The sequence below is a fragment of the Bombyx mori genome, chromosome 13 (genome assembly GCF_030269925.1).
Source record: "Bombyx mori chromosome 13, ASM3026992v2".
NCBI lineage: Eukaryota > Metazoa > Arthropoda > Insecta > Lepidoptera > Bombycidae > Bombyx > Bombyx mori.
In genome coordinates, this window is record NC_085119.1 from 7590193 (window position 1) to 7616966 (window position 26774).

At 34.6% G+C, this 26774-nt stretch overlaps 3 protein-coding genes and 2 long non-coding RNA genes across 8 annotated transcripts in view; 3 read left to right on the plus strand and 2 right to left on the minus strand.

The window, feature by feature from the left end:
• Positions 1-26774, minus strand: part of LOC134199970 (uncharacterized) — a 111080-nt gene that overhangs the window by 71229 nt on the left and 13077 nt on the right. The window lies entirely within an intron of this gene.
• On the minus strand, positions 936-25772 carry LOC134199966 (uncharacterized). Its single transcript, XR_009974670.1, has 3 exons — positions 25695-25772; positions 7978-8142; positions 936-1123 (listed from the first exon to the last, which is right to left on the minus strand). It is a non-coding gene; the product is annotated as an uncharacterized LOC134199966 (long non-coding RNA).
• LOC733132 (transaldolase) lies at positions 2060-8934 on the plus strand (the record flags this gene model as incomplete). Its single annotated transcript, NM_001047079.1, is given in 8 exon segments — positions 2060-2201; positions 2363-2484; positions 2667-2790; positions 3479-3586; positions 3923-4054; positions 5224-5349; positions 6796-7021; positions 8534-8934. Coding segments are annotated over 7 exon segments (999 nt in total). The 3' UTR covers positions 8720-8934.
• On the plus strand, positions 9717-25385 carry LOC101736810 (sodium- and chloride-dependent glycine transporter 1). The gene is made up of 13 exons (XM_012691972.4): positions 9717-10124; positions 13166-13325; positions 13404-13691; positions 13772-13925; positions 14002-14134; positions 15577-15711; positions 15801-15904; positions 16216-16453; positions 16828-16956; positions 17253-17462; positions 18294-18467; positions 19241-19423; positions 20581-25385. The coding sequence occupies exons 1-12, from the start codon at positions 10056-10058 to the stop codon at positions 19388-19390; spliced, it is 1944 nt and encodes a 647-aa protein (XP_012547426.2). The 5' UTR covers positions 9717-10055; the 3' UTR covers positions 19391-19423; positions 20581-25385.
• Positions 25691-26774, plus strand: part of LOC101736534 (uncharacterized) — a 35759-nt gene continuing 34675 nt past the window's right edge. For 2 of the 4 annotated variants that reach the window (XM_062671765.1, XM_012691888.4), the window contains exon 1: positions 25691-26143. The gene's annotated coding sequence lies outside the window, so the exon portion shown is untranslated. The remainder of the gene's footprint in view (positions 26144-26774) is intronic. The other 2 variants (XR_005245381.2, XM_062671766.1) reach the window with 2 other exon arrangements.

A 26774-nucleotide genomic window follows, 5' to 3' on the forward strand; every position in this document is an offset into this window, starting at 1 on the left:
TTGAATCGATTTTCATTTGCATATAACAAATTTTTATGAATTCATTGATATCGATTTAAATTAACCTTTTTTGGCACCGATTATTCGCCTAATTGATCTCAATTCGGCATTTCAAATTTTAAAAATAAATGTAGGTAGATAATTTTTTTAAAGATTTTGTCTTGAATTGATCCATGTTACTCCATAGATACTATAAAAAGTAATTCTACATATATAACGTAGTGATTATATACTCTTTGCCTACATACTCAGACGTAGGTAGTTGGACAAAGCATTCCTGATAATTGCCAATTTTGCTGGCAAAATAAAAAACTGCACTTAAGCGAAATTGTGTTTTTTTGCATGGTCTCTAAAATTTTTAGTAAATTTGTAAAAAGGTGGAGGTGATAATTCTTAGGACTTATAGGATTAGTAATTTTTGGCATCCAAAGACACGACACTGCTTGAACCAAGCACACGTTTGAGGTGTGTGCTATGTTGCGTATCACATAATATTCGAAACAAGTCAATACAATAATTGTATGGATATTAAGTCCTTACATCGGATTGTAACTAAGCTCTCTTACCTATGCAAGCCAAAATACACATATTGGTCAGATTTACCTATGAAATGTAAGGTAAACCTATGAAAAGAACATGTCAAAAAAATGAGAAAGTTGAAAAGAAAATGTTTGGGAAGCGTTAATTCATTCAACATACATACATACATTCCTTCCACTCTCAGATTTTCGGCTGTTTCGTAGTGTTAGGTGTAAGATTAAAGACAGCCAATTTTTATAAACCGACTTTAAAAAAAGGACGAGGTTCTCGATTCGGCTGTATTACTTTATGTCAGTCCGCCCGGATTGTTTGTGCTAAGTCAGATTTTGTACTAGATGAGCCGCTTTTGGCGACTGTTTTTTATTTAAATTTAAACCAAAATAAAACATCTTGAATTTGTGCATAAAATATGTATTTTCATGTTTAATTTAAGAAAGTTCTTGAGTAGCGTGGGTAGGCCTCCTACAAGATGAACCGACCATCTATTGAGATTCGCGGGGATCCGCTGGATGCAGGCAGCGCAGGATCAGTCTTTGTGGCGAGGCTTCGGGGAGGCCTATGTCCAGCAGTGGACGTCTGTGGGCTGATAAGATGTTTTAATAAATAAATAAACTTGAAACTTTGCCAAGATACGTTATCCGCTCGCATTTCTACGGGCTCTAGAATTGACAACACAAGCAATTGTTCGGGAAGACTATTGACCCTTCCTGATCTTTCCCCATATCACTCGATATTATTTTTAATAACATCTCGGTTGTTTTGTTCCATACGTCTATTCTAATTCTCCATATTGGTTGAATAGCAGTTGTTATACCCCAGCTCGTCCAACCTGCTGTGGATACTATTACTACGAGTTTAAACGCTTGTAGAAGCAAAAGCAACGTAACCGTATTCGTTGCAAGTTCGTATGTGTACGTGAGAGTTAGAGGTACCATAGCACTAATCCACTTAGTTTCTCGCTGGATCTTCTTAACGAGTTGCGATTCCAATCCAGGACACACATTGCCTTTGAGCTATTACGCTTTTGAGCTCTATTTTACTATAAAGTTACTATATTACATATTTAGACTTGGAATTCTTTAAAAAAAACTTGATAAATAGGTTCCATTTCCTTTTCATGAGAGAGGACCTATCGCTGCCACGCGTCGTGGCTACGATGCTCGGTAGCGAAGCGTCCTGGAATGGACGTCCTGGCCGGGCGTCCTTGGGTGAGCTGCGCCGTCTGGTTGTAGTGTTCACCGCGGTAACCCCTTTACCTCATCTGGATTCTGACCTCGGAAGGGATCGGGCGCTTGGTTTAAAAGTCCAAGGATGTCGTTTAGTGGGTAGGTCCTGAAAACAATCTTGTGCCCGCGGTCCTGCAGTCGCGGAGCAGTCCCACATACCCCGCGCGCCCCCTAGGCGCGGGGACCTCGTAGGAGGTTTAAGCCTCGGTCCGCGAAAAAAAAGTTTCATTTCCTTTGCCTGTCCATTGGGGGGAAAAATTACAAGCATATTTTAAGGTTATTCAATCAATCACGATTTTTGATAAATAATATTAATGTAATTTATCAGATAAGGGAAAATATCAAGTTTATTATCATAAGTAATTAAAATTAGTCTAAATTGTTTTTAACACCCAATTTTGTTTATCTCATTCGTTTATTTAATTAATTTAGTAGGTAATATTCAAAACATTTAACACGCTTCGTATAGTGCTTAGTATTGATGTCTTGAATCTTTAAAATTTAAAAGGTCACCTTGAATACTGTAATGTGACGTAGCGTGAGCGGGATTGCACTTACAATTTCAAGCTAATTAAGTTTGTATTACTAACTTACAGCCAGTGCAATATTTCATTAGTCAGTATGAGCGGTGAACCTGATACGAAACGGACGAAAATGAGTGCCTTAGATCAACTTAAACAACATTCCACTGTTGTGGCAGATACTGGAGATTTTGAGGGTAATAACGATTTGTAAACCTCCTAATCATTGATCATTGTTAAACAATTTTTTTTTGTGGAGACAGCATCAATATATGAATAAGTGAAATTATAATGCTGAAAATTGTCAGACACAAAATTGTTGACTTTTTTAATAAAGTTCAAGTAATCTCAATTAAATTTCTTAATAAAAAAATTTCAGCCATGAAAGAATATAAGCCTACAGATGCTACTACAAATCCAAGCTTAATACTCTCTGCTGCTGGTATGGAACAGTATCAGCACATTCTTGATAAAGCTATTAAATATGGAAAGGATAATGGAAGGTTGGTGAACTATTGATAGTCTCATATGTAAAACTTGATAACCTAATAAAATTTGAAAAATTTTAAGAATTTTTGTAGTTTTTCAGTATAATTTTGAATTGGTTTAATAAACCTGAATTCATATTTGAAAAATATTTTTTCAATCAGTCATTCTATAAGATCAGGATTTATTACAAGATAATTAGTAATTTTTACTTTACACTAAGTTAGTCATATATTAAAATAATAATAAAAAAAGCATATAAAGAATAAAGAAATACAGATGTGTTATACATAAATTTTTTTCTTCCCTATTCGTACACTTGACAGAGTGGACGTGGTTATGCATCAGTCGGATCCTGCGATACCGATGCTTTCGTGTTGCGACGCCATGTGGCACGATGTTTCGCAGAGGGCAATAATTTATGTTGGCATGATTCACCGATTTTATGAGGTCGGTCCATCATGTTGGAGATCGTCCGTGAGATCTTTTGCCCTTGATTTTCTCTTGCACCACCAACCGCTCAATGGAGTCATAACGAGTGATGTGCCCGAATAACTGGAGGATTCGTATTTGGACTGCTGATAAATATGCATATTTAAAACTTTGATTACAATACAGAGTTGCTATAAAATTTCTATAAATTAGACAAGTTAAACTTAAATAAATAAAATCAAAAGTTGAAAATAAAATGCAAAAATGTTTCAGCTCCATTGAAGAACAAGTGGCTGAAACTTTGGATATGCTGAGTGTGCTTTTTGGGTGTGAAATATTAAAAATTATTCCTGGTCGAGTATCAGTGGAAGTTGATGCAAGGTAAGTGTAAAGTAATTTTACGGTATTATGTGTTACATATTATTTATTTATTATTAGAAAATGCACACAACTGGCACATAAAATCTGTTGCTTCATTTATACTCCACAATGTTAAAGTTGTTTGGAATGTCAAATATAACCTTTAGTTTAGTCCTCTGACATAGATGGATATTTTTAAATGTTACTAATTTAATCCAAAAAAATTCTCAATTTAGAACTTTAATTTTTTGTTTTTTTAAAGATTTGGTTTAAAACAACTGAAATAAATTGATAATTTTGTGACAATTTTAATTTAACTATTATCATTGTAATCAGTTATTTGCTCTCTTCTTGTAGGTTATCATTTGATAAGGATGCAAGCATAGCAAAAGCAATTAAATTTATCAATTTATTTGCTGAACATGGTATTAAAAAAGAAAGAATTTTAATTAAATTGGCCTCCACTTGGGAAGGAATTCAAGCAGCCAAGTAAGTATAAAAAGTATGAAATTGCAGTTTTAAGGGTCCCTTTTGTAACATTTTTTAAACTCAGTTTAATTTTTTTTATTGATGATTGATACTTTTGTATCCAGGGTGTTTATAATATATTTTAATTATAATTTTGCCGTTTTGATTTTCATTACACGATGTTATTCCTTCACCTTGGAAGTCAATCGTGAACATTTGTTGAGTACGTATTTCATTAGAAAAATTGGTACCAGCCTGGGATTCGAATATATATTTGTAATATAATATTGTAAATCCAATAAGTCAAGATATTTTTCTATCACGTAAAGATAGCAGGTTCTTATTGTTCTGGTAGCATTGTCTTTGCATCCTTTGCAGTATATCCATGTAGACAATAATTAAAATAATCGACATATTCCTTTTAATTGTTGAACAAGCCTTTGAAAACATGATAATGTAGCAAATTGATTATGAGGATTTAATGAAATTTATTAGGTTCATAAAAATTGGAACTCAATAGATCTTATCATTCGATCTGCTATCATTGCAAGTTAAATTAGATACCAATGTTTAATTTATCTCTTGCTAAATTTGAATTTCAAATGCTCAAATTAACAAACAGATAGATAAAAATATATATTATATTGATTGTATTCAGAAACACCTGAACATTATATTATAACTTGTTATGTTCAAACCCATAGAAATCAGTGTGAATGTCACTACTAACATCTTACTCCTTATTACTTACAACTGTTGTTGTTGTATCTCATTATTTAACTAAAAAAAAGTTATTTAAGAAATCATTCAAATTGACACGCATTGAATGTTCTCATGATGACCTTGACCCACTGACAGCAAATAATATCAATCTAAAGTTGTTGTAATTGAGTTATGAAATTTATTTATTCTGGTTATAAAATTTGAAAGATTAGATATTCGTATTTTATGCACTGAAGCCATTTATAAAAACACTCAATTGAGTTTGTATAGTGTTCCTAATTTTTTAACTCAGTTCAGGTCCAATCTGTCAATATCTTTATAATGATAAGAGGCTTGAGCATTCTTGAGCATACATTGTTCATAAAATTTATGTATGAAATATCACTTACCATCAAAAGCTGTAGACATACAAGAGCATTTTTTTCTACCCAAATATAATTTTACATTATTTTTCTGTTACTACACAGAGAGTTGGAGAAGAAGCATGGAATCCATTGTAATCTTACACTGTTGTTCTCTTTGTACCAAGCTATTGCCTGTGCTGAAGCAAATGTTACACTAATATCACCATTTGTTGGTCGTATATTGGATTGGTATGATATTTTTAATTATATTTATATCTATTAATATTATTCCCCAATTTTAATGCTACAAAAGTTGCTCTCATTGTATAAATGATCATTGCAATATCTCTTCTTAGTAGAGTAGTCTTTATTTGCTGTGGCAGTATATTCCATCGTTATGTATACAAACATGAAGATAGAATAACAAAGAAAAAAAACTAATTTCAATAATCATTTCATCACAAATGTTTTTAGTTTAAAACCTGATTGATATTTGTTGCTTTTTTGTTTTTTTTTTTGCTTTTGTTAGGATTGCTTGCTCGCCCATATGGGTTTTCTAATTTACCACGATGGGTGGAGAGGTGGCGGTCTCATTTGGGAGGAGTTAGGCTTGCTAACAAATACCCTAACAATACGTAACAGCTCAAGACCAACTACTTCGCGGGTGCACCTAGTACGGGATCGGAATCGCGACCCGCTGAGAAGTTGTGACGAGAAACTTAAAGGGCTATCTGTCATGCCGAACACTTGGACGAGTACGGTGACTTGTGCCATGGCTGCTGCTAGCATTAGAACTATAAGCATCCAAGAGCACAGACTGGATCAAGAGGATTCATCAGGACGTGTTTGCGGCGTCGACGGCGGCTGGCTGCTCCGTGAGCCGGGTCAGGGGTGTAGATAGCGGCGGCACGATAAGGCCGTTATCGTGTCGTGAATTAGAGCTCCAACGCTGACGACATATACTTATGTATGGGATTTGAGACATCTATTGTCGTGAAGACCTTTACGTATTAGGTTACTCAGATAGCATATAAAATTCAGGAGTCTGTGGGAGTGCGGGCTGTTTGAGAGAACACCGCTCTGGCACAAGTGATCTTGAGGTTAATGCATATTTTGTAAAGTCTCCGTTTATTACAAAGGGATATTTTACTCGCCTTACTGATGATAGGGAAAGTAATGAACCTATCGAAGGTAACTCCCAGATACTGGACCTTCAGGCCAGGATATAGATTGACCGGAGAGGGCGATGGGGCAGTGGAAGAGGGGGAAGGTGGAGCAGCCCGATGGCAAAAGTTGAAATACAAATACAAACATCGCCAATGCAACACCACCTACTGACACCACGCTCCAAATAAACATCAATTTATGACTTGATTTCTAAGACTTGAATTAATATTCAGATCTACATTATCATCGAACGAGCCTGAAACTTTTGAAAGGTTTTTATGTTGTTAATTTTATGGAACTTTTGTTTTATTTAACAAAAGTTCCACTTAACATTCACAACTTAACTTCCATTAACAACTTGGACTTATGTTTCTTTATCAAAATTTTTGTTATTGCTGCCACAGCAAACGGATAGTTTTAAGAGTTTGCCGCCACTTAAACTTAGAATATTTATAAAGAAATAAAGTAGACTTATGATACTATTTACATCATCATCATACACAAAGTTTTAAAAATTATGTTTTCCAGGTATGTTGAACATACAAAGAAGACTTATGAGGGCAAGGAAGACCCCGGAGTAGTTTCCGTGACAAAAATTTACAACTATTACAAGAAGTTTGGTTACAAGACCCAAGTAATGGGTGCATCTTTCCGTAATACCGGGGAAATACGTGAATTAGCCGGCTGTGATTTGCTGACAATCAGTCCTAAATTACTGCAAGAATTAGCTAGCAGTGACAAGCCACTGAAAAAGGTAAGTCATAAAATGAAGATTAATGTGAAACTATTGTAGTTTTGCTCCCCTTGGTCGAAATAAGATCATAATCTCTCGCATCACAAGATTTACATTTATTTTATGTGTTTATTTATCTCTACGCTTATTCTATTTACAATTTTCTCGTAAAGGTGCAGACACAGGATACTTTTTTAATTGACCAAACCAAAGTTCGTTATTAGCTACAAAAAACAAACAGAAAAGGTTAATTTTCTTTTGGCTTGTATTTTTAAAATTTGGAACATTACACTTATGGGACACTGTAGGTATCACTGAATCATGAGTCATTTGTTAATCAAATTTATTAACGTTCCTGATGCTGTCAATTATTAATAAAAAACGTTAATTTCCCTGCCCATCTTAGTTTAACCCTTTTTTTTTCTCATTTATACATATTGTTGTTATATAAAATTCCCATTTTTATATCCTTGTTGACCGTTGGCGATGCGTGAAAAATAATTAGTAATCTACTGGGACCGATTTATCAGTACGGATAGGGCTAAGGTCGTCAATGTGCCTGATGTGATAATAGATCTAATAGATCAATCGGCGCGTTGAACAGTGTTGGTTGATATGATCAATTCTCATGATGAGAACCTCATAAAGGTAGGACCACAACACTGCTGCCAAGTGACATTAATAGTTGTGTCGTTGAACTGTTTGATACCGATAAGCTTAACCTTAAGATAAGAAGGATTCGCTACAGAGACCAAAAACTGGATTAAGGGTCTGGTGCAGAAAGTCGTCATTTGTGACACGGCGTTTATTGTGAGGCTTCTCAGTCTGGAGCACTAAGCAGTAGTGACTTATGTTGTAGACATCGTCACAGGCGATTATCTATCTTTCGTAGTCTTTTAAAAATTGGATCTCCTATTTTTTACAAAATAAGATTATTAATGAAAATATTGTAAAAAGTAGTTCTTTTTGCCACGTACCATTCAGCTTTGGAATGACCTCCCTTCCCTCCCGTCCTTCTTCAAACGTGGCTTGTGGAGAGTACTTAACGGTAGGCAGCGGCTTGGCTCTGCCCCTGACATTGCTGACCTCCATGAGCGATGGTAACAGCTCACCACCAGGCAGGTGGGCCATATATCGTCCGCCTGTGAAAAAATCCAGTGAAATATAAATTTAATGAAACTGGGAAATTTTGAGAAAACAATGTTTAGACTATCAATATACCTACAAATATACTTACATACATACATAATATATAAGCAAAATTATAATTTGCGTAATTACTGGTGGTAGGACCTCTTGTGTGTGTTGTAACTATCTTAGAACTTATATCTCAGGGTGCGTGGCGCATTTGCGTTGTAGATGCCTATGGGCTCCAGTAATCACTTAACACCAGGTGGGCTGTGAGCTCGTCCATCCATCTAAGCAATAAAAAAAATAAAAATAAAATGTAATAGAAAACAATGTCTGCTTATTTATTTTTATGAAATGATACAAATATTAATTAATAATATGCCTTATTTATGTTTGTTCAAGGTTCTTGATCCAAAGTTGGCTGCTTTGAACGACATTGAGAAGATATCACTGACTGAATCTGAATTTCGTTGGCATCTCAATGAAGATCACATGGCTACTGACAAACTCTCAGATGGTATAAGACGATTTGCTGCTGATACTAGGAAGCTGGAATCTCTCATCAAAACGCTTCTTGCTAATAAGTAGTCTGATTACTTTTGATATACTAATGTGATAAGTGAAACTATGATAAATACATTTTCATGTTGGTATTTATTTGATGTATGAAAATTTAATTTTTTCTTCTACAACTTTTATTTGGATAAAGTTTTTAGGCTTTTACGGCTTTGTCATTTTACTAATATGGGACCATGTTGTTGATCATTCCTTTTTTTGTATCAGATAAGGGAGAGGTTTAATAAATATATATATATATACCAGCTTGTTTTACTTCGGTTTTCTTATTGCCTACTTAATTTAAACCCTGCAAGTAATACTCGCTATTTTTGGCGAAGAAATCTCTCAAGCTCTATTATGGTTATCCATAAACTATGAAATGTGTGTTGGAAAATTGGCGTTAGCACAATAACTTATACTACTTACCATACTGGAACAAACATCCAATAAAGCACCTAAAAGAATGAAAAGAATTGCTAAGGTGCAACTAGACGAGATGAACTATGCGGCGGGAAACCAAAACATTATTACTGAAATATAATTTTGTTTAATATTTAATGCGTTGTTTAATCGTGGGTTAAAATAAGTTTTGCATCCGCTAACTGCTCTTGATGCGGCTGAGGCTTTATTGATTTTGAAAGTTTTTTTTTTAAATCTGAAACTTCTAGTAGTTTACCCTGAGGTTTTTTTTCAAATAGTAGGTAGTTATACGTGTATAATATTAAGTCCAGGCTACTTTTTTCGAATAAAGCATTGACTGCATAAATACAAAACTAAAGATAAAAACCTATATTTGAAAATAATCTAGAACAATCAAAAAAACACATCTAGCCCCCTAGCTATATCTCCTTAATATAAATATAGATTTGGACAGCAGAGCACGATTTCATTTCATTTATTTCCATCGTGATGCAGACATGTGAGATTACAGGATCATTGCGTAGAATAAAAAATCTCTATTTTGATGTCCGTAAAGCGAGGAAAATCTGTCGGGATAAAGAAGGGTGAGGGGTGAGGAGAGGCGGAGGCTTGATATTGACCTAGATGTTCATTCAGAGTTCGGTCGATGCGAAACTTGACATCTGCGCGTTCCTGCGTTTTGTATTTTCGATTTAAATGTCCACTAAGCTCGTGGGCTGTCTCATTTGTTTCGCTTTAAAATCTTTGTACGAGTCCCGTGGATTCCGTCGTGATTCCGGAATCCATTTTTCTGTATCATTTATGGACACTGTTGAACACTCTCCGTGAGTGGGATGTGTAGTGCGATGTACGGCAGTCCCCGTGCGATCGACATCGTCGTGGCCGCCGTTATAATGGTTCAACGTCACTTTGATCTCAAATAGTTTTGGCTCTTGATTTACTTAAAATGGAAAGCTCAGCCTATATTCCCGCAGTCACTAAAAGTATTCCGGCCATGGACGTCAAATTTTCTGAAGTGAGTACCAGTGACCTATAAATCATCTAAGACTCACGTTATCTGTGTTCGTTTGTATTAATAATTTAATCATGATTTTATTTTACATGAATGGCATTATGTAGGTATAGTTTAAGGTCATTCTTTTTAAGTGTAGTACCGCGCACACTAGCTGTAAGGTGTATTTTATTATAGAGGCGCTGTATTAAATTTGCTTTCATAAGATGACAGTCAGCTGCAATGACCTATTTAGCTTAATATAAAGAGAAGTATTACATTTATGGGTTATGTTACAGCGTGTTGCCTGATTCGGATGTTTTTTGAAAAGGTTTTAGTAAAAATATCGTTCCATTAAAAAAACAATAGCTGCATTAAACTTAAAGGTATAACAAAAGTATTGATTGTTCTGGTACACATTGATTACTAACCTACACCAACACAGGGAGCGTTATACTGCACAGATCGAGAACTTGGAAGCTGATGAGCATCGAACATTTATCTGTTACATAAACGGCTGTAAAAGACATGTGTTTTTTAAATCAAGATTTGATTCATATGCACATTCACGTAGGTATATGCAGCGCAATGTATGTATAGCTAAGTCGATTTCGTAATCGTCCAGTTGATAATGAGAACTCGAATCCGTTGATACCACGATATCAGTGTCGGCACCACCTCAAAGAGACGGTCTCAAAATCTCGAGTGCTAAGAACGGCTATCAGTAGGAATTCGTCATTTCGGATCCTCCCGATCCACCCGGTCACCGTTCTTGCTTGCGACGAAGGGTACCTACGGCGAGTAAATTTACCCACAGATACAGCCCACTGAGTTTTGCGCCGTTTTTCTTCTCAGTGAGTCGCGTTTCCGATGATAGATGGGTTCCGTGGTAAATTCTGCGAAGCACTGCCCTTGCTAGGTCTGGTGTTAACAACGTCCTCAGGTTATAACCCCGTGAGCTCACCTACTCATTCGTAGCATAGCCTAAAAGGTTACCAACTTACATTGAAAAAAAAAAAGTAGGAATGTGCGGTTTCATCATTCGGTATTTTTGGGTAATAACCTTACTTAAACCCTATATTACTTTGTCCAGGAATGCACAGGAATGAATTACAAATGTACATTTTCAGATTTTTAATTTACTTGAAATGGAATCTACATAAATGTGAAATTTATAGTTTATCTACCTGTATCTGCTTTTGTTACGGACGTGTTAGGTAGAGTCAATCGATTGCGATGAAGCTTTGAAGTTTGCACTTTACGAAACGCCCTGGTGTTGGTTTATTGAAGTAGCTACACACGTATGTAAGTGCCGAGCGAATAGTCTATTTTCCATAATTTTTGATGGTAGGGCTTATTGTAAGCATGCACCGGTAATTACCACTGTTCTGCCTATCGCTGTTACGAAGCAGTCATGTTTTGGGGTGTGAAGATAATGACAGTCGATGTGCAATATGATGTTTCAAGCATGTCTTAAGGTTGGTGATGGCATTTACATTGTGCTGCCTGTTGGTGCCTTTAACGACTTAACATCAGATGGGCCCTGAGCTCATTCACCCAAAAATTCAATAAACAAAGGGGGTTTCTTGAATGGATAAATTTCTAAAAATTTAGAACGTTTTAGGGCTGTCACAGAAAAGCGGTTCGCCGGGTCTCACTAGTACTGTTAGTAAAGCTACACGCCTAAATACAAACTAAATAAATTTCTTTTTTTCTTTTATTTTTATTATTTTCTATATACTTAATGACAATAATAGCAATAAAACAGGTTTTAAAATAGTTTTCTAAATGTGGCTCTTTACTGTTTCCCAATGAGTTTTATATAAAATAATAACTAAAAAATAAATATTAAGAATCATGTACTAGACCATGTTTTAAAATTTACTAAATAATTTCACAAATTGTGATTTATTTAGATGCACATTGCTAGGGCGTTTTGTGGTCTCCCACGTTAGGTATCACCCTGGTGCGTAGTTAGCCTCGGTGCAATTGTGTGATGCGATTTGAAAAATGGAACAAATGAAACGTCCAGGTATCAAGGTCGTCGCGTCTCATGCCTTTCTTTACTCAAAGAGATAATATTATACCGTACTTCATTTGAAGCTAGTTGATTGGTGAATTGGAGAGGGGTTGGCAAAGTTTAGTTTATATTAACGTAGGCTCGCTTTTATGTATGTTTAAACATGCTAATCAAAAGAACTTCAAACTTTATTTCAAAACCGTTTTCGTTCGAAAATCCGTTATTGAGGAATCTACACGGATACCTACAACTCTTTATTTACAAAATTGATTCAATCAACTTAAGCAACCAATCCGCGGCAGTAAAATTTAATAAACAATGTAAAAAGCAAATAAAGTGCTAAATAGATCGAGTACTTGAATAACCTGAATATTTTCTCCACATACCTACTCCGCATGAAAATTTGTAGGAAATGATGAGAGAAAATTCCATTGTTTAAACTGTAGTGTCACACTTTGAAGATATGTTTATTTGTAAAATTGTCACGTAAAAACTACTACTGGGCTAGTAGACATCGGATTTCCTTTCTCGTAATCATAAGATACAATATCGAAACGAGTTGGAATATTCTTCAAATAACGTAGCGTGCCGTGTATATTATTATCTATGGCTTAATATTAACTACAGGTGATGGCTGTAGTTAAAATAATTTGAGCTGCTGGTTAGTCTCACATCGTAACATTTAATTTTGAAAAAAGTTCCAAGAATTGAATTACTATGTTGTATTTGCTACTTTTACATAATAATTATAACAAAAATGAATTTAATGATAGACTATAAATCTAGATTGTAAATACGATTATTTAACAGCTATAATATGGGTTTTAAAGTACTTCGAATTTTTAAATTCAATCGGCGAACACCTTTAGTGTCGTGAGAGATTGTTAACTCTGAGCGCTAGCTGAATTTTACTTGTCTTACATTGCGTGCAGTGCAAAAAACCTAATTCAAATATAATTTTTCAATCACGATTTTATGTACCTGCATAATATTTAAGTTTTTTTTGTAACAAACAGAACCAATTATTAGTTCCTATTTATTTCAGGGTGATGAAGAAAAGTCAAAAGCTCCTCTAAGTGAGGAAATTGAGCCGGAACGTGGTAACTGGACGGGACGGTTTGATTTCCTTTTGTCTTTATTGGGATACAGTGTCGGTTTAGGAAACGTGTGGCGGTTTCCTTATCTTTGCTACAATAATGGCGGAGGTAACAATAATAAGTATAAAAAACTAGTATTAGATCTACGATCAGATCTATGTATATAATGAAATGTGTATTTTACAGGTGCTTTTCTGATTCCATTTACGGTGATGCTCGTGATAGCTGGTCTGCCACTGATGTTTATGGAACTGTCTTTCGGTCAATATGCTGCTTTGGGTCCTGTTGCCGTTTACAACAAATTCTGTCCTCTCTTTCGAGGGCTTGGATACGGCATGGTCATTGTTTCTAGTATTGTCATGCTATATTACAATCTGATTATAGCTTGGACAATATTTTACATGACTGTCTCATTTTCGAGTATATTCTATCAATTACCTTGGCAAAATTGCAAGGCTGAATGGAGTACAAAACGTACGTTCACATAAATTATAAAAATGTGTTCTACAAAATGACAAAAACTTTAAGTTTCTCTTTGAATTTTTCTTCCCTAGATTGCTACTCTTATGAAGAAGCAGACGAATGCGAAGCTCAAAACGGAACGTACTATTTGAGACAATGTTTCAACCAGAGCTATTCAGTTTCACACAATATAACGGCCTTAGCCAAAACCGCGCTTAGAAGACCTCCAGCTGAAGAATACTTTACGTAAGATAGTCGCATTTGTCATCCTTTCAAAAAAGAAATTTATGTAACGTTTTAATAAAACTTTAAATGTTTTTAGGAACCAAGTGCTAGGTTTATCGAGTGGAATAGAGGAGACGGGCGAAATTCGTTTGGGAATGGCTATGTGTTTGTTAGCTGCTTGGGTGATTGTCTTTTTATGCCTGTGCAAAGGAGTGCAGTCTTCTGGCAAGGTTTGTTAAGTACCACCTTTTTAATTTTTATTTATTAGGTACGGAAATTAAGTTTTGTCGTTACTACAAATAAACTTTATAATAATAATACAAAACTTCAATACTGACTAACAATTGTTTTTAACGATCAGAAACGAACTTAAGCTATGACCTCATTTTCATTTCCGAAGTTTCACTTTTGCTGGAGTTTCAAGTTAATTGTTCGTTATTTAAACGATGAAGGAAGTTTACTTGTAGGGAAAAATGCAATTAGAGCAGCAATAAAGTGAGCACAAAATTAAAATATACGAATATACAATGTCTTGAATACAATTTAAACTCAATTGGTGTTATTTTTATTTAGGTTTTATGATTACACTACTTAGTCTGGCCATAAATAGTGTTACAATTAAAAATAAACAAAATGTTACATTTGAATTTGGAATCTCTCATTTTTATATGATGCTCATTGAGTTTTCTCATTTTGGCGCCAATATATTGTACAATATTTTGCGATATTAAAATAGAGTGGGGTGATAAAGAGAACCGAATCGCTGTGATTGCATTACACAAAGTAGGTATGGAGCCAAATGCAATTTTTAGCAACACTCGGCGCCAGGTCATTAAGCTCGGTCTACGCAGTCTTGGTTGGAAACGAACGTTTCGGACTTCATCAGAGCTGAAGACTGGCCGTCGTCTAGGCCCGATCTTAATCCGCTGGCTTATGTTTTATGGTCAGTTTTAGAGAGTACGGCTTGCTCTAAACGCCATGCTAATTTGGAGTCCCTAAAACAATCCGTACGATTGGCAGTGAAAAATTTTCCCATGGAAAGAGTGCGTGCTTCTATTGATAACTGGCCTCAACGTTTAAAGGACTGTATTGCAGCCAATGGAGACCACTTCGAATAAGCTTTTTATACTTTAAATTGTTTTATATTTATGTATTAAACTAACACACTGTAAAAGTAATAAATGTTATTTGCAATAGATTTTTTTTTTGTAACAGTATATATGGCCAGACTAAGTATATACCTACACGTATGGTTTTTAATAATTATTATGAGCGCTTAAAGGTACATACTTGACGAGTTTTTTTCATTTTAAGCGTTAATATTATTGACATTAATAAATCTGTAACTTGGTAAATATTAATAGACCCCGGTTTCAACCATTTTAAGGATTGAGTATTGACCGAATGAATTCCTCATAAGACGGGTTCCGAAAATACGAAAATAAAAATATGGAAAAGTCAACAAATCGACCATTGTGAACACCCTGAACAGACTGCTAGATGTATGAAGGAGGAACGTAAATCTGAATAAATGATATTTATAAATTAGTCTTATTTTGTTGAGTTTTGTTTGTGACACCGATCATTCGATTACCATTACGATTACGATTAAGCGCCCAATCTGTCTATAAACTGTTAATATTAATTGAATTAAATTGTTTATTTGTCACAGGTGGTTTATTTTACTGCTCTGTTCCCATACGTGGTTTTGGTAATCCTATTTTTCCGAGGAGTGACATTACCTGGCGCAATTACTGGTATTCTATTTTACCTTACACCGGATTTTAGTCAGCTAGCCAATGCTCAGGTAACTAATAAAGTAATAAAATTTAATGAAATATATAACGTATGCGTTTAAAAATATAATAGTTTAAGCATTGTGTTTAATTTCTGTAGGTATGGGGAGATGCGGCTGTTCAAATATTTTTTGCATTAAGTCCAGCATGGGGTGGTCTGATCACACTTTCTTCATATAACAAATTCTCTAACAATTGCTATATGTGAGTACAACTGATTTCATGTAACATAATTTTTCTCATAAATCAATTATCTGGGAGTTTGTTCGATCATCGCGCAAAAGTTAAAGTACCTTCCGACTTTCATGGGTTTTTTAAAGCTGTCATCAGACTTAACGATTGATAAGTTTAAATTTCACGTCACTGATGGGAACCAAGAAGAAACCAATTTGAGGAGCTCCTTCAATATGCGCATACAAATTTGTGGGAACACCCATATACTTATTATATAAATTTACTTATCTTAAATAAATTACATTCCACTGTGTCATAAACAATAACTGTTTATTTTACAGAGATTCCCTAATAGTGGCCGTGTCGAACATAGCGACATCATTTTTTGCCGGTTTGGTAATATTCTCAGTAATCGGTTTTCTGGCACATGAGTTAAATGTGAGTGTAGATCGCGTGGTTGATCAGGGAGCAGGACTTGCCTTCATCGTCTATCCAGAGGTTGTGACAAGGCTGCCTATTTCACCGCTTTGGTCCATTTTGTTTTTTGTTATGCTTTTGACCCTTGGACTGGATTCACAGGTAAGAAAAAATATACAAATTAAGAGAAACGTTTCAAAGCCGAAGCGAATCGTCGATTCCGTTATTTAAATTATTTATTTATTACGTTTATAAACAGAGAACGATGTTAATTTCCCAAATGAAGCATAACTTTTCTGTTTTGTCAACTCACAATATAAAGTTAAACAGACACTCCCCTTGTCACACGAGTTCATTGAATCCGCACGTCAGCTGATTTTATTCAATATTTTTCGGTTTTTGCGATTTTCGTGTTAGAATAAATTAAAATGGCATTAAAATCTGCCTTGGTTTTCTTACACCCTTAATTATGAGACAAATGGCCTATAATCAAAAATATAATATAATAGTGACTAAATTACAATTTGCAATTTCAGTTTGCATTGATGGAAACCGTTACAACTGCCATATTAGACAGATTTCCCAACTTCCGCCAGAAAAAAGGCTGGGTAGTGTTTATTGTTGCTGTTTTTGGATATCTAGGTGGACTCATCTTTACTACGAACGTAAGTAGTTTAGCTTAACTTAAGTAATTTTTATGGTTTTTATTCTTTAAAGCGAATTTGTCAAAATTAATTACAATTCCAAAACATATGCTGAGATGCCAGATGATCTCGTATCAACTATTTTAGCTATCGACATTTAGGTATTCGATTCTCAGTGTCTTTAGGTAGGTACTACTAATTTTCAGTCATTCTTCCTGGTACCTAATACTTCCCCTTATATTCTTAACACTTCTATCGATTTCTATCTAACCCTGAGCTTGACTTCTCGCGAGCAATAATATAAATACCAATTTCAGAGTGGTATGTACTGGCTGCAACTGATGGATAAATATGCTGCGAATTGGTCGGTCCTGATCATAGCCATTGGAGAATGCATTCTCATTGCTTGGATATATGGTGCGGAGAAATTCTGCGGGGATATTCAGCGTATGATTGGTCGTCAGTCCAAATTGTGGGTGTACTTTTGGAGCGCTATGTGGCGCATTATCACCCCCGCTGCATTGGTGGTATGTTATATAACTTGAATTATTCAATATTAATAATATTCTAGCATTACGGTTTGAATGATAAGTCAGCGGGTAGTTCAAGACCACCTTAAGCCTAAACGCAAACTCTACCTTACCAGACAAAAGCCTCTACTTGTTTGTACCGTTTTGAAAAGTAGTACAGCATTTTTACAATATGAGTCGTCTATTATCAAAGGTGGCAATCTGTGCATTTGGACAAAAAAAATTTATTGATATGTCAATACAGATTGATTTGAATATAATCGTCTCCTTCAAAGAATACGGTTCAAAACCTGCATTAAATAAAGGTTAATAGTTAACCTGTTATTTATCTAAGATGTCGTTCCGAAGAGTTTTGTGACTGCCAATGGAATACAAAGTCAATAATTCGTTTTTCTGATTTACCAATCATTGTTCAAAAGTCAGATTGCCGGCTTTGATAATAGTCGACTCATATTATATTTTTACAATCTTTCGAGATTTTTGAGTTTTCGTATGTCAAAGTGAGTGGCGCTATTCTTGTTCGCTTGTAGCCACTACGGCAACCAGCTAACATCGTGATGTGTATCGCCAAGGATATAATAAAAACAACGCTGAATTAATTGTCCATTTCATAACAAGAATATAAAAATTCAATGTTTAGATCTTCTGCAGTGTTATTGATGCCGGAGATGTGTATACGATCAGTAAGAAGTACCTACCACCAGATTCATGTATATTTTAACAAATTTTGGACTTGTTGTGGGTTGGAGAACCCCTGGGGCATAATGTTACTAATCAATTAGCCGAATTAATCAATTAGAATAAATTAACAGGTGAATTAATTTACAGTTCATCCTAGTGTTCAACTGGATTGAGTACAAGCCTGCTTCGTATGGGCACTATGTTTATCCAATGTGGGCCGATGCTGTGGGTTGGACATTGGGAGTGCTACCCGTCGTCGTCGTTGTGCTGATGGCTGTCGATCAGATTTGCAGTGGCCCTGATGATCTGACCATAATGGAGGTTTGTTAACATTTAACAAGTATAAGAATTCAACAACAGCTTTTTGGTGGTATTTACAATATTTAAAATTAAATATAATATCTTGTGTGTTGGTTGGTAATTACATAGTTTAAATGTTGGCGCGCTTGTCTAAAGTAAAACTATACTAAAAATGATGTTCCACAAATGATTTCTTCGCGGCACCAATACGTAAGATGGTGTTTTTCGCCCGTTCACTTTTTCGCCGAATCCTCGCAGCGGGTCGTTAGTCCGTTCCAATGCTAGATGCACTGGCCAAGTAGCTCTTCTAGTGGCGTTCGCAAAGATGTTAGCAAACTCGAGCTAAAAGGCCCGATACAAAAACCCTGTCATATTGTTTTATTGTTCGCTGGCGTTATGGATTAATCTAATGAAAATTAAAAACAGACTGATAGTTTAAAATTATTTTAAGTTTCGTTGTATTAAGTTCGTTTTACTTGCAAATGCAAACTCGCAATCAGAATATGCCGTTTTGACGTTTCTTGCAAATATAACATAGAAGTAGTGTACACTATGTGTCCGTACAATATGAGTGTGATAGTATATATGTACATATACAAAATATATAATTTAGATATGTATATAACATATGGTAATGATCGTCAAGACTCAATAGATCATCAAAGTTCAAAAATCAAAGTACCGATAATCGTAAAGCATGCTTGAATAAGCAAAACCTTGTAGGGGTAGGAATGCTAATAGCCAATAGCTTATACAAGAAAATTTCCATAAAACCCATCCTTTGATGTTGATAGAAAGCACGAGTACTGGCACGACCGACTGAAGAATGGGGTCAAGCGGGTTCTACGGCAACGTGCTTGTCTACTCTGCGCGTTGAAACAGAGCTTTCTCCGCCAGTGCTGCTTCTGCACGGACGCCCTGTGTTAAGGGAGCGTGGTGCTTGACCCCCGCATCATCCGCTCATCGCTAAGCGGAAGGTGATACAATTTTATCATTTTATAGGTTTAAAAGTATATAAACATGTGTGTCACTTTGTCTTCAGTGAGTTGCGATTCCGATCCAGAGGTAGGCTCAGCGAAGCACTGCTCTTGCTAGGCCAAGTGTTAGCAAGTTCTCTCAGACAGAGCTTTGTGAGCTCGCATATCAAACCGGCTAAACTTGAATAGCCCCTGGAGGCTATCAGCGATTAGGCAAGGGGAAAAACATAGCTTAGTATCAGGTCACTGTGTTTTATCTGTCACCGATTATTTATTTAGAATGAATATAACCCTTCATTAGACCAATATTCAGATATTACTGCGAACACAAGTATGCTTACAATCCATTTAATGCTCTTTAGAGTTTAATATTTTGCGAACAAAAAACCTAAAGTTTCAGATTTTTTCTCACTTTAATGCTTTTCTGATGCGTTGTATCAGAATCTTTCAGTGTTTTTCACTACAGTTGTTTAGATCCTAATTACGGTTCAAATTGCCTAAATTTGTTCTTTTAAAAAAGATAGGCGTAATATAATTAAATAAGTAACATTCGTTTTGAAAGTGAGAACACTATGAGACAATTTTTTTAAAATATTGTCTTTTTTATAATGATTTAAAATGATAATATGTAGTTTGATATAAATATTTGATGAGATTGTTTATCAACTGCCCTATTTGGTGGTCCTTAATAATGAAATAGGAAGCATATTTTACTAGAGTATCATATGTTGACTTATATGGTCGCTGGCTTAGCTGAGTCGTTGGCTTGGCTTTGGCTGAGTAATCGGAAGCACGTTGTATACCTGTATTTTTTTTGTTGCTTAGATGGGTGGACGAGCTCACAGCCCATCTGGTGTTAAGTGGTTACTGGAGCCTATAGACATCTTCTTGGCTTTTGTTTGGGCGAATAATGTTAAATTTTGACTGGAGCTGCTAGAATACACACTTCATCCACCTTGACATACGAATTCCAAGTCTCCAAGTGTGTAACGGGTCTCTTATCCTTCAAATCGGAACACATGATTGCTTCGCATTCAGTAGAGCTAGGCAGGGCGCTTGTACTTCTCTATGCGGGCACACAATACCATCAGTTTTGACGTGAACTTGTATAGAAATCCTAACAACTAATTTAATTATATTATTTGCTTATTCCTTAGAAATCGCAAGATGGAGGTGACTCTACATCTGTTACGAGTGCAGCAGAAAATGAGATAAAAAAGGCTGAAGTGTCAATAAAAACTAAGAGAAACTCTATCAAGAAAAAGGTACAGAATTTAAGTCATGAATCTGATGATGCCGTTAACGAACCCTTACTTAGAAATGAATCAGATAACAATAGTCAAAGTGCCAAATTTATTCCCGCACCAAAAACAGAGAGTGCCAGTGATATCATACGTGATAAAAATTATATTTTTAATGACGCGAAAATGAAATTAACTGGTATTCAAAATAACACAAACGACTTTCCACCACATAAGCTGGACTGTACAGAAACGGCCCCTTTTCATAATCATATGAATACAAATGTTTTCAATAGCTTTGATCCTACTAGAAATGCTTCATTACCCAAAACTCAAATATTGGTTGAAATAGAGGGATGTAAGTCAATTCCGTATAACCCAAGCTCACTCATTTTTACAACGGCTAGAATACATAATGATAATAAATCTAAAAACTTGGAACCAGTACAGATGACAGCCGTGCCAATATTATCAACTATTGAAGTAAGCATGTCAAACAATAAGAAATCCAATGATACATTAAAAACTATGACTTCTACGGCGAATACAAACGTAAAAGAAGAACAACAGAAAGCCGAACCTGATGCAGTGTGTCAAGGTATAATGACTAAGCCATCTGATACGAAAATACATCATAGTATTAAAGGTAATACTGCAGCAAACGGTAAAAACATTCTAAAATATGCTAAAAACTCGACAAACAATGTTTCGGTGAACCCTGAAGCAAAACTGTCACTAGAAAGTAAAATTGTCCCACAAACAGAGGATAAATCCCAACAAAATAAGACCACTTTATTAGGTGGAAGCGGCAAAAAAGACGGTAAAGGTTCAAAGGAAAATGAGTCGAGTAATAATTGTGAAAATATGAAAAAGAAAAATGTTAGCGAGAGTAAAGCAGATGACATTAAAAACTCAAAAAATAATAATACTTTAAATTCTGGAGAAAATAAAACGGATATATCAACAAAGCAAAATTTACAGAGTGTTAAATGTGGAATTTCTTCTTATAGCAACAAGTCATCCAAAGACACGGTGTCTGCAATAAAACAGTTACCAAGGCAGAAAACTGCCATTGTAGAAGATATTGATGATTTACCATGTAAAACAAAATCTGTAAAAACTGAAACTACTACTATCAGTGCTTCAAAAGAAACTACGAAAGTACCTGTTGATGTTATAAAGTCATCCAAAGGTTCGACGCAGCATAATGTCTCAATCATCAATGATCAAAATATTATAAAAACAAGCGTTATTAATAGTCCAATTACAACAATCATCACTTCTACTACTTCGCCCAAGTCCTCTTCGGTAATTATAACGAAACCCGTTGCAGTTACAGCGCCTATATCGACTATTTTAACACCAATTGCCTCCACGTCAAGACCTAAAATACCTTTAGATTCGAAACCAAGTTCCACACAGAATACTACGGTTGTGACAAAAACAACCAGCAGCGGTCTGTGTATAAAATCAGAAACAAGTGTTTCTTCTCCAGCTGCAATAAATAATAAACCCATTGTTACCAATACGGTAAAATCGGATTCTGGTCTTAACAATTCGACGGCCTTAAAGAATGTTGTGAAATCACCACTAGCTAAAACTGCTTCGGTGAAAACACCAACAACCAATGTGAACAAAGTACCATCAGCAATAAAATCAACAGTTTCAGTGAGTACGCCAAAATCACAAGCGCCAACGTCGACTGTAAATATGGCATTGACTTCAGCCAATAATATTTCCAAATCAGAGACAAGTAAAAACAATGGGTCAAAACCTAACGAATTTAAAAAAGATGATAGAAGTTTTAATGTCTAACATTTGCAGATTATTGTTTCAAACAATAACATTTTAAAACCAAAGCTCAAATCAAAGTGCTAATTTCATTATTTGAGTTTTTTATTACTTAAAGTTTATACTATTTATTAAAATCTGTTTAAAGTACAAAATAATTTATCTAAAACGTAAGTTGCACACAGTTTTTTTGGACTTTTCTCAGTTTGCCAATAAATAAGATGAAGCTCATTTAAGTTATAGTGTAAATAATTAATCATAGGTAAGGTTTGGATTTTTAAAAAATATTTAAATTCCGACACGTGTCGAGACGACAAACCAAAAGAATATTAATGCCATGTGTCGATTAAACACAAAGAAATGCACGAATATTAATTGCATCTTGCAATGGTTGTTTAGTGAATTTATCATATTTGCTCACGTTATAAACGGAATTGACATAAAATTTAGTACCTACTCTGTCTTTTACAACAATAATTATATTATTATTAGGATTATTTGTTATGTCCATCCTATACATATGATTTGTGTATCGTTGCATAGCATATAAAATTCTTCTGAAACAAGGTACATGTATGTTTTCTTTTTATTAAGTAGATTAGTGGTGCTAATTGTAAAACAATACTTTTCATAGACAATATTATATTTTCGAAACAATTTTCAGATGATTTAATAAATCATCTCTTATATTGTCAATTTGTGCAATTATTTATTTGAATGAATTTAAATTTAAAAACAACACACTTGTTAACAAGTCCTTTTTTATGACGTAATATCTTTATTACGATAGGGTCTGTATAAAGCATAGAATACAATTTGAAGGTGAATAGTTTGCATTCAACTTACAAGCAAAAACAAATCTCTCTTAAACTTATCATATTCATTTCTATACTTTATGTACATACATACGTCTGCATAGTTATCAGATTTACACTATAAGAATTAGGAGCTCTCGTTTATCTGATCTTTTAAACCAGTGATTTAAAAGGGTATTAATTGGGTATTTACCAAAAACAATATTCGACTTTTTCCATTATAAACAATTGCTGAGATATTCATTTATATTATAAAGTCGAAAGAAACGCATTATAACATGATCTCAGAGGTTTCATTTAGTAGGGATGAGCTTTGTTATGCTTTGTGGCTTTTACAGCGGCTTGGCATTAAATATACCGTCAGTTCGTCTGTCTATCTAAATCAATAAAATAACCACCATTCCCCATGGAACATACTACGTAAAAGACAGAGGGAACTAAAGTCTCTCAATATACCCAGGGGTTTTGAACAATTTATGAGACTGCGATTATGGAGGAACCGAATGGACTTCTCTTCTGTATCGAGTCAAATGGAGCTGCACATTGAGAGTCTCGGCTCACAGACGTTAGCAGACTTAGCTCGTGTAAACCATTCGTGAAGTACTACTTCGCTCTGTTCAGGCCTCTTAAACGTGAGACTGTATCTTTCAAACGCACCACTCCAAATTTCAAACGTCATGTCAAATGTCCGTCTTCCATGCGTTCACGTATGGTTCCGATTGACTTAGAACTTAGTGCAGTTGTAATGACCATTTCATCATCAATAACTTGCGATGGCTGAATGGTGCATAATTACATAGCCTCTACCAATCGGTGTTTTTCTTAAATTTAGGCATATCGGAGAGTGAACTGGTTTCACTATAACATAACATTTAATTTCACAAAAAATTGTTATAATTTTTCATTTTTAAATAAATAGGTCATACGTATAATAGATAGGCATCAGTGCCATTTTTTTGTAATCCGCGCTATTTCAAATTTGTTAACTGAAATTCATGAAATGAGGTTTTTATCACACTATTGAAACTGCACAAAAACTTCTTGCAATTAATTAGTTGCATTAAAAGTATTTGAATCGAAAATTTGAAGCCAAAACTTCAGATAGGCAGTAGAAGCATTCAAATAATTAGGAGGTCAGTGCACTTTCAGGAAGTATTTCTAGTTAATCGTATTCGGAAATGCGTACTTTTAATAAAATATTGAACCTACATTATTACCTTTGTAGATAATGAATTAGGAACTTAGATTCGTCTTTAGGTACTTAACTCAAATTGTAGATTTATAGATAATAAGGGAAGTTATTGTCCTCTGTTGAGTTGTTATAATTTTTAGATAACTTTATTTTGATAAATAAACCGGTTTATCCCGTCATTAGTAAAATGAAGTCGCATTATGCAGATTCATGGGTAATGTATTGATTAATATAATTATTGAGACATTTTTCATATTTTTTCGATAAATAAATCCTGTTTAGTTACTGGTTAAGCGTGACTACCCCCTGTACCCTTCCGGGGAATTATCTTATAGGGAATAGTCACAGTTTGACAAAATGAATGTAATCGCGATACGCGTGTGACGCGTGTAGAACTGTAGGTGCATAGATATGTTACATCGTTTACCTGTATTATAATTGATATAATAAGGGAATGCAAAAGCGTGCGTCACGGGCAGCAACGGTAAGCAATCATCGAGCAATAACCGTATCGCCATAGCATTTGGCATGTTGCGGAAAATATCTTTAAATTTCAGATACGTACGTGTTTCTACAAGACAATTAACAATGCCTAATAATTATTAGCATATTGTTGTTAAACTTGATGTATTTTAGAGAATTATTGATGAAATCGATGTTACATAGATGTTTATTGTAAATAATTAGATTAAAATGATGCCAGAGTCGTGTGGAATGATTTAGAGGTGTTATAGAAGGCTGTATTTTTGGTGATATTTTAGAAAGGAAGGATGCATATCTTTGGTAATATTATTTAAATATAACACTGGAAATTTGTGTCAAGAGAAAGGATATAGAAACGGTAACGATGTGATAACTGTAATGTGCGAAGGATTAGTATTAGTGTTGTTGTGCTATTAATAAAATATGTTCAACCGTGTTTACTGTGCTGGTTTTATTTCATCAAACATTTTAATATTACAATATTTTTTGCATTAAACAAAGTATATATGTGCATATATATGTATTATCCGTTTTTTTATTGTACTACCACTACTATTATTGATTACAAGATTTTTTTTTTTTTTAATTAAGTACTATTTTCAGAATCTTTCATTTCCCTTCTCTTCAAGATAAACATAGATAAAACCTATAATAGTAATATCTCAACTATTAACTATTAATAACCTTGACTCATGACCAAAATGGGGATTCAATAACCTTGGATTATGATAAAACGGCGGCACACTTACGTATTGTTTCTTGAACGAGCAACATAAATTACAAGTACCAAATCAAATACCTGGCCACGTAAAGGCTTTTATAGTAGTGACGTAGGACTTTCTTAAATTGCTTTATGTATAGTGGCAATCGTGTCGGTCGTTTATCGTGAACGCACGGTTGAGCCACGCCGGTCGTCCACTCGAATGCGTTGCTTCAGAGTACAGTCGGCTACGCTTCTCGACAACGGGCAGCCAACGTCGTGGCTGCCTAAATAGTGTATCCTCTATGCTGCTTCCCGATAAACGTGTATTAATTCAATTATAAATAAATTTAATAGATATTCCTCATTTGATTAATTATGGAACAAGTGATTAATATTTTCTATTAACGGTCATTGTTGGTCTAACGTGATAATGTTTCGTTTTATTTTTACCAGAGGTGATTTAGTGTGAAGTTAACTTTCCAGTTGGATTGACAGGTTGGTTTTATTAAACATTTTGGATTTATTAGACCAGTGACAAGAGTTTTCCATGAAACTTTTTGCTACTTAACAAAATATTTGTTGTTTCATTTTAATGGTGAAATATCTAAATGGTGTTAGTAAAATTAAACGTACAATTTTGCGACTCTTTAGTACAGAACACATCCACCCATTTATTATTAATTTTGTGTTGGATAATCAATGTATAGTCACTAAAAATATTTTTTATTACAATGAAATATTTAATAGGTTAATAACATTTCAATATTTTCTATTAGTACTTACTAATATTAGCAAATAACTACCTTGCTTTTACCACTTAAAAGTGATCAATTGTGGGATATTTCTTTTCGGATATTTTACATAATATGAAAAACGCACCACGAGATAATCCGAACTGATCAGATAAATATTTACTTTGAGAGATATCAATGTAAGACAATTCTATCTCCCCAGTGCTATACTACCATACATTGAGATACATTAATATATTGAGATACTGTCAATCAAATCAGGCGCGTTTTTTCCAATATTGAAAACGGTTGTTGCCTTCTGGTCTCTCTTTTTGTGAACTTTGGAATAGGTTTGCAAACTAGTAATATTCCGTAACAAGCAATGACTTTAGAAT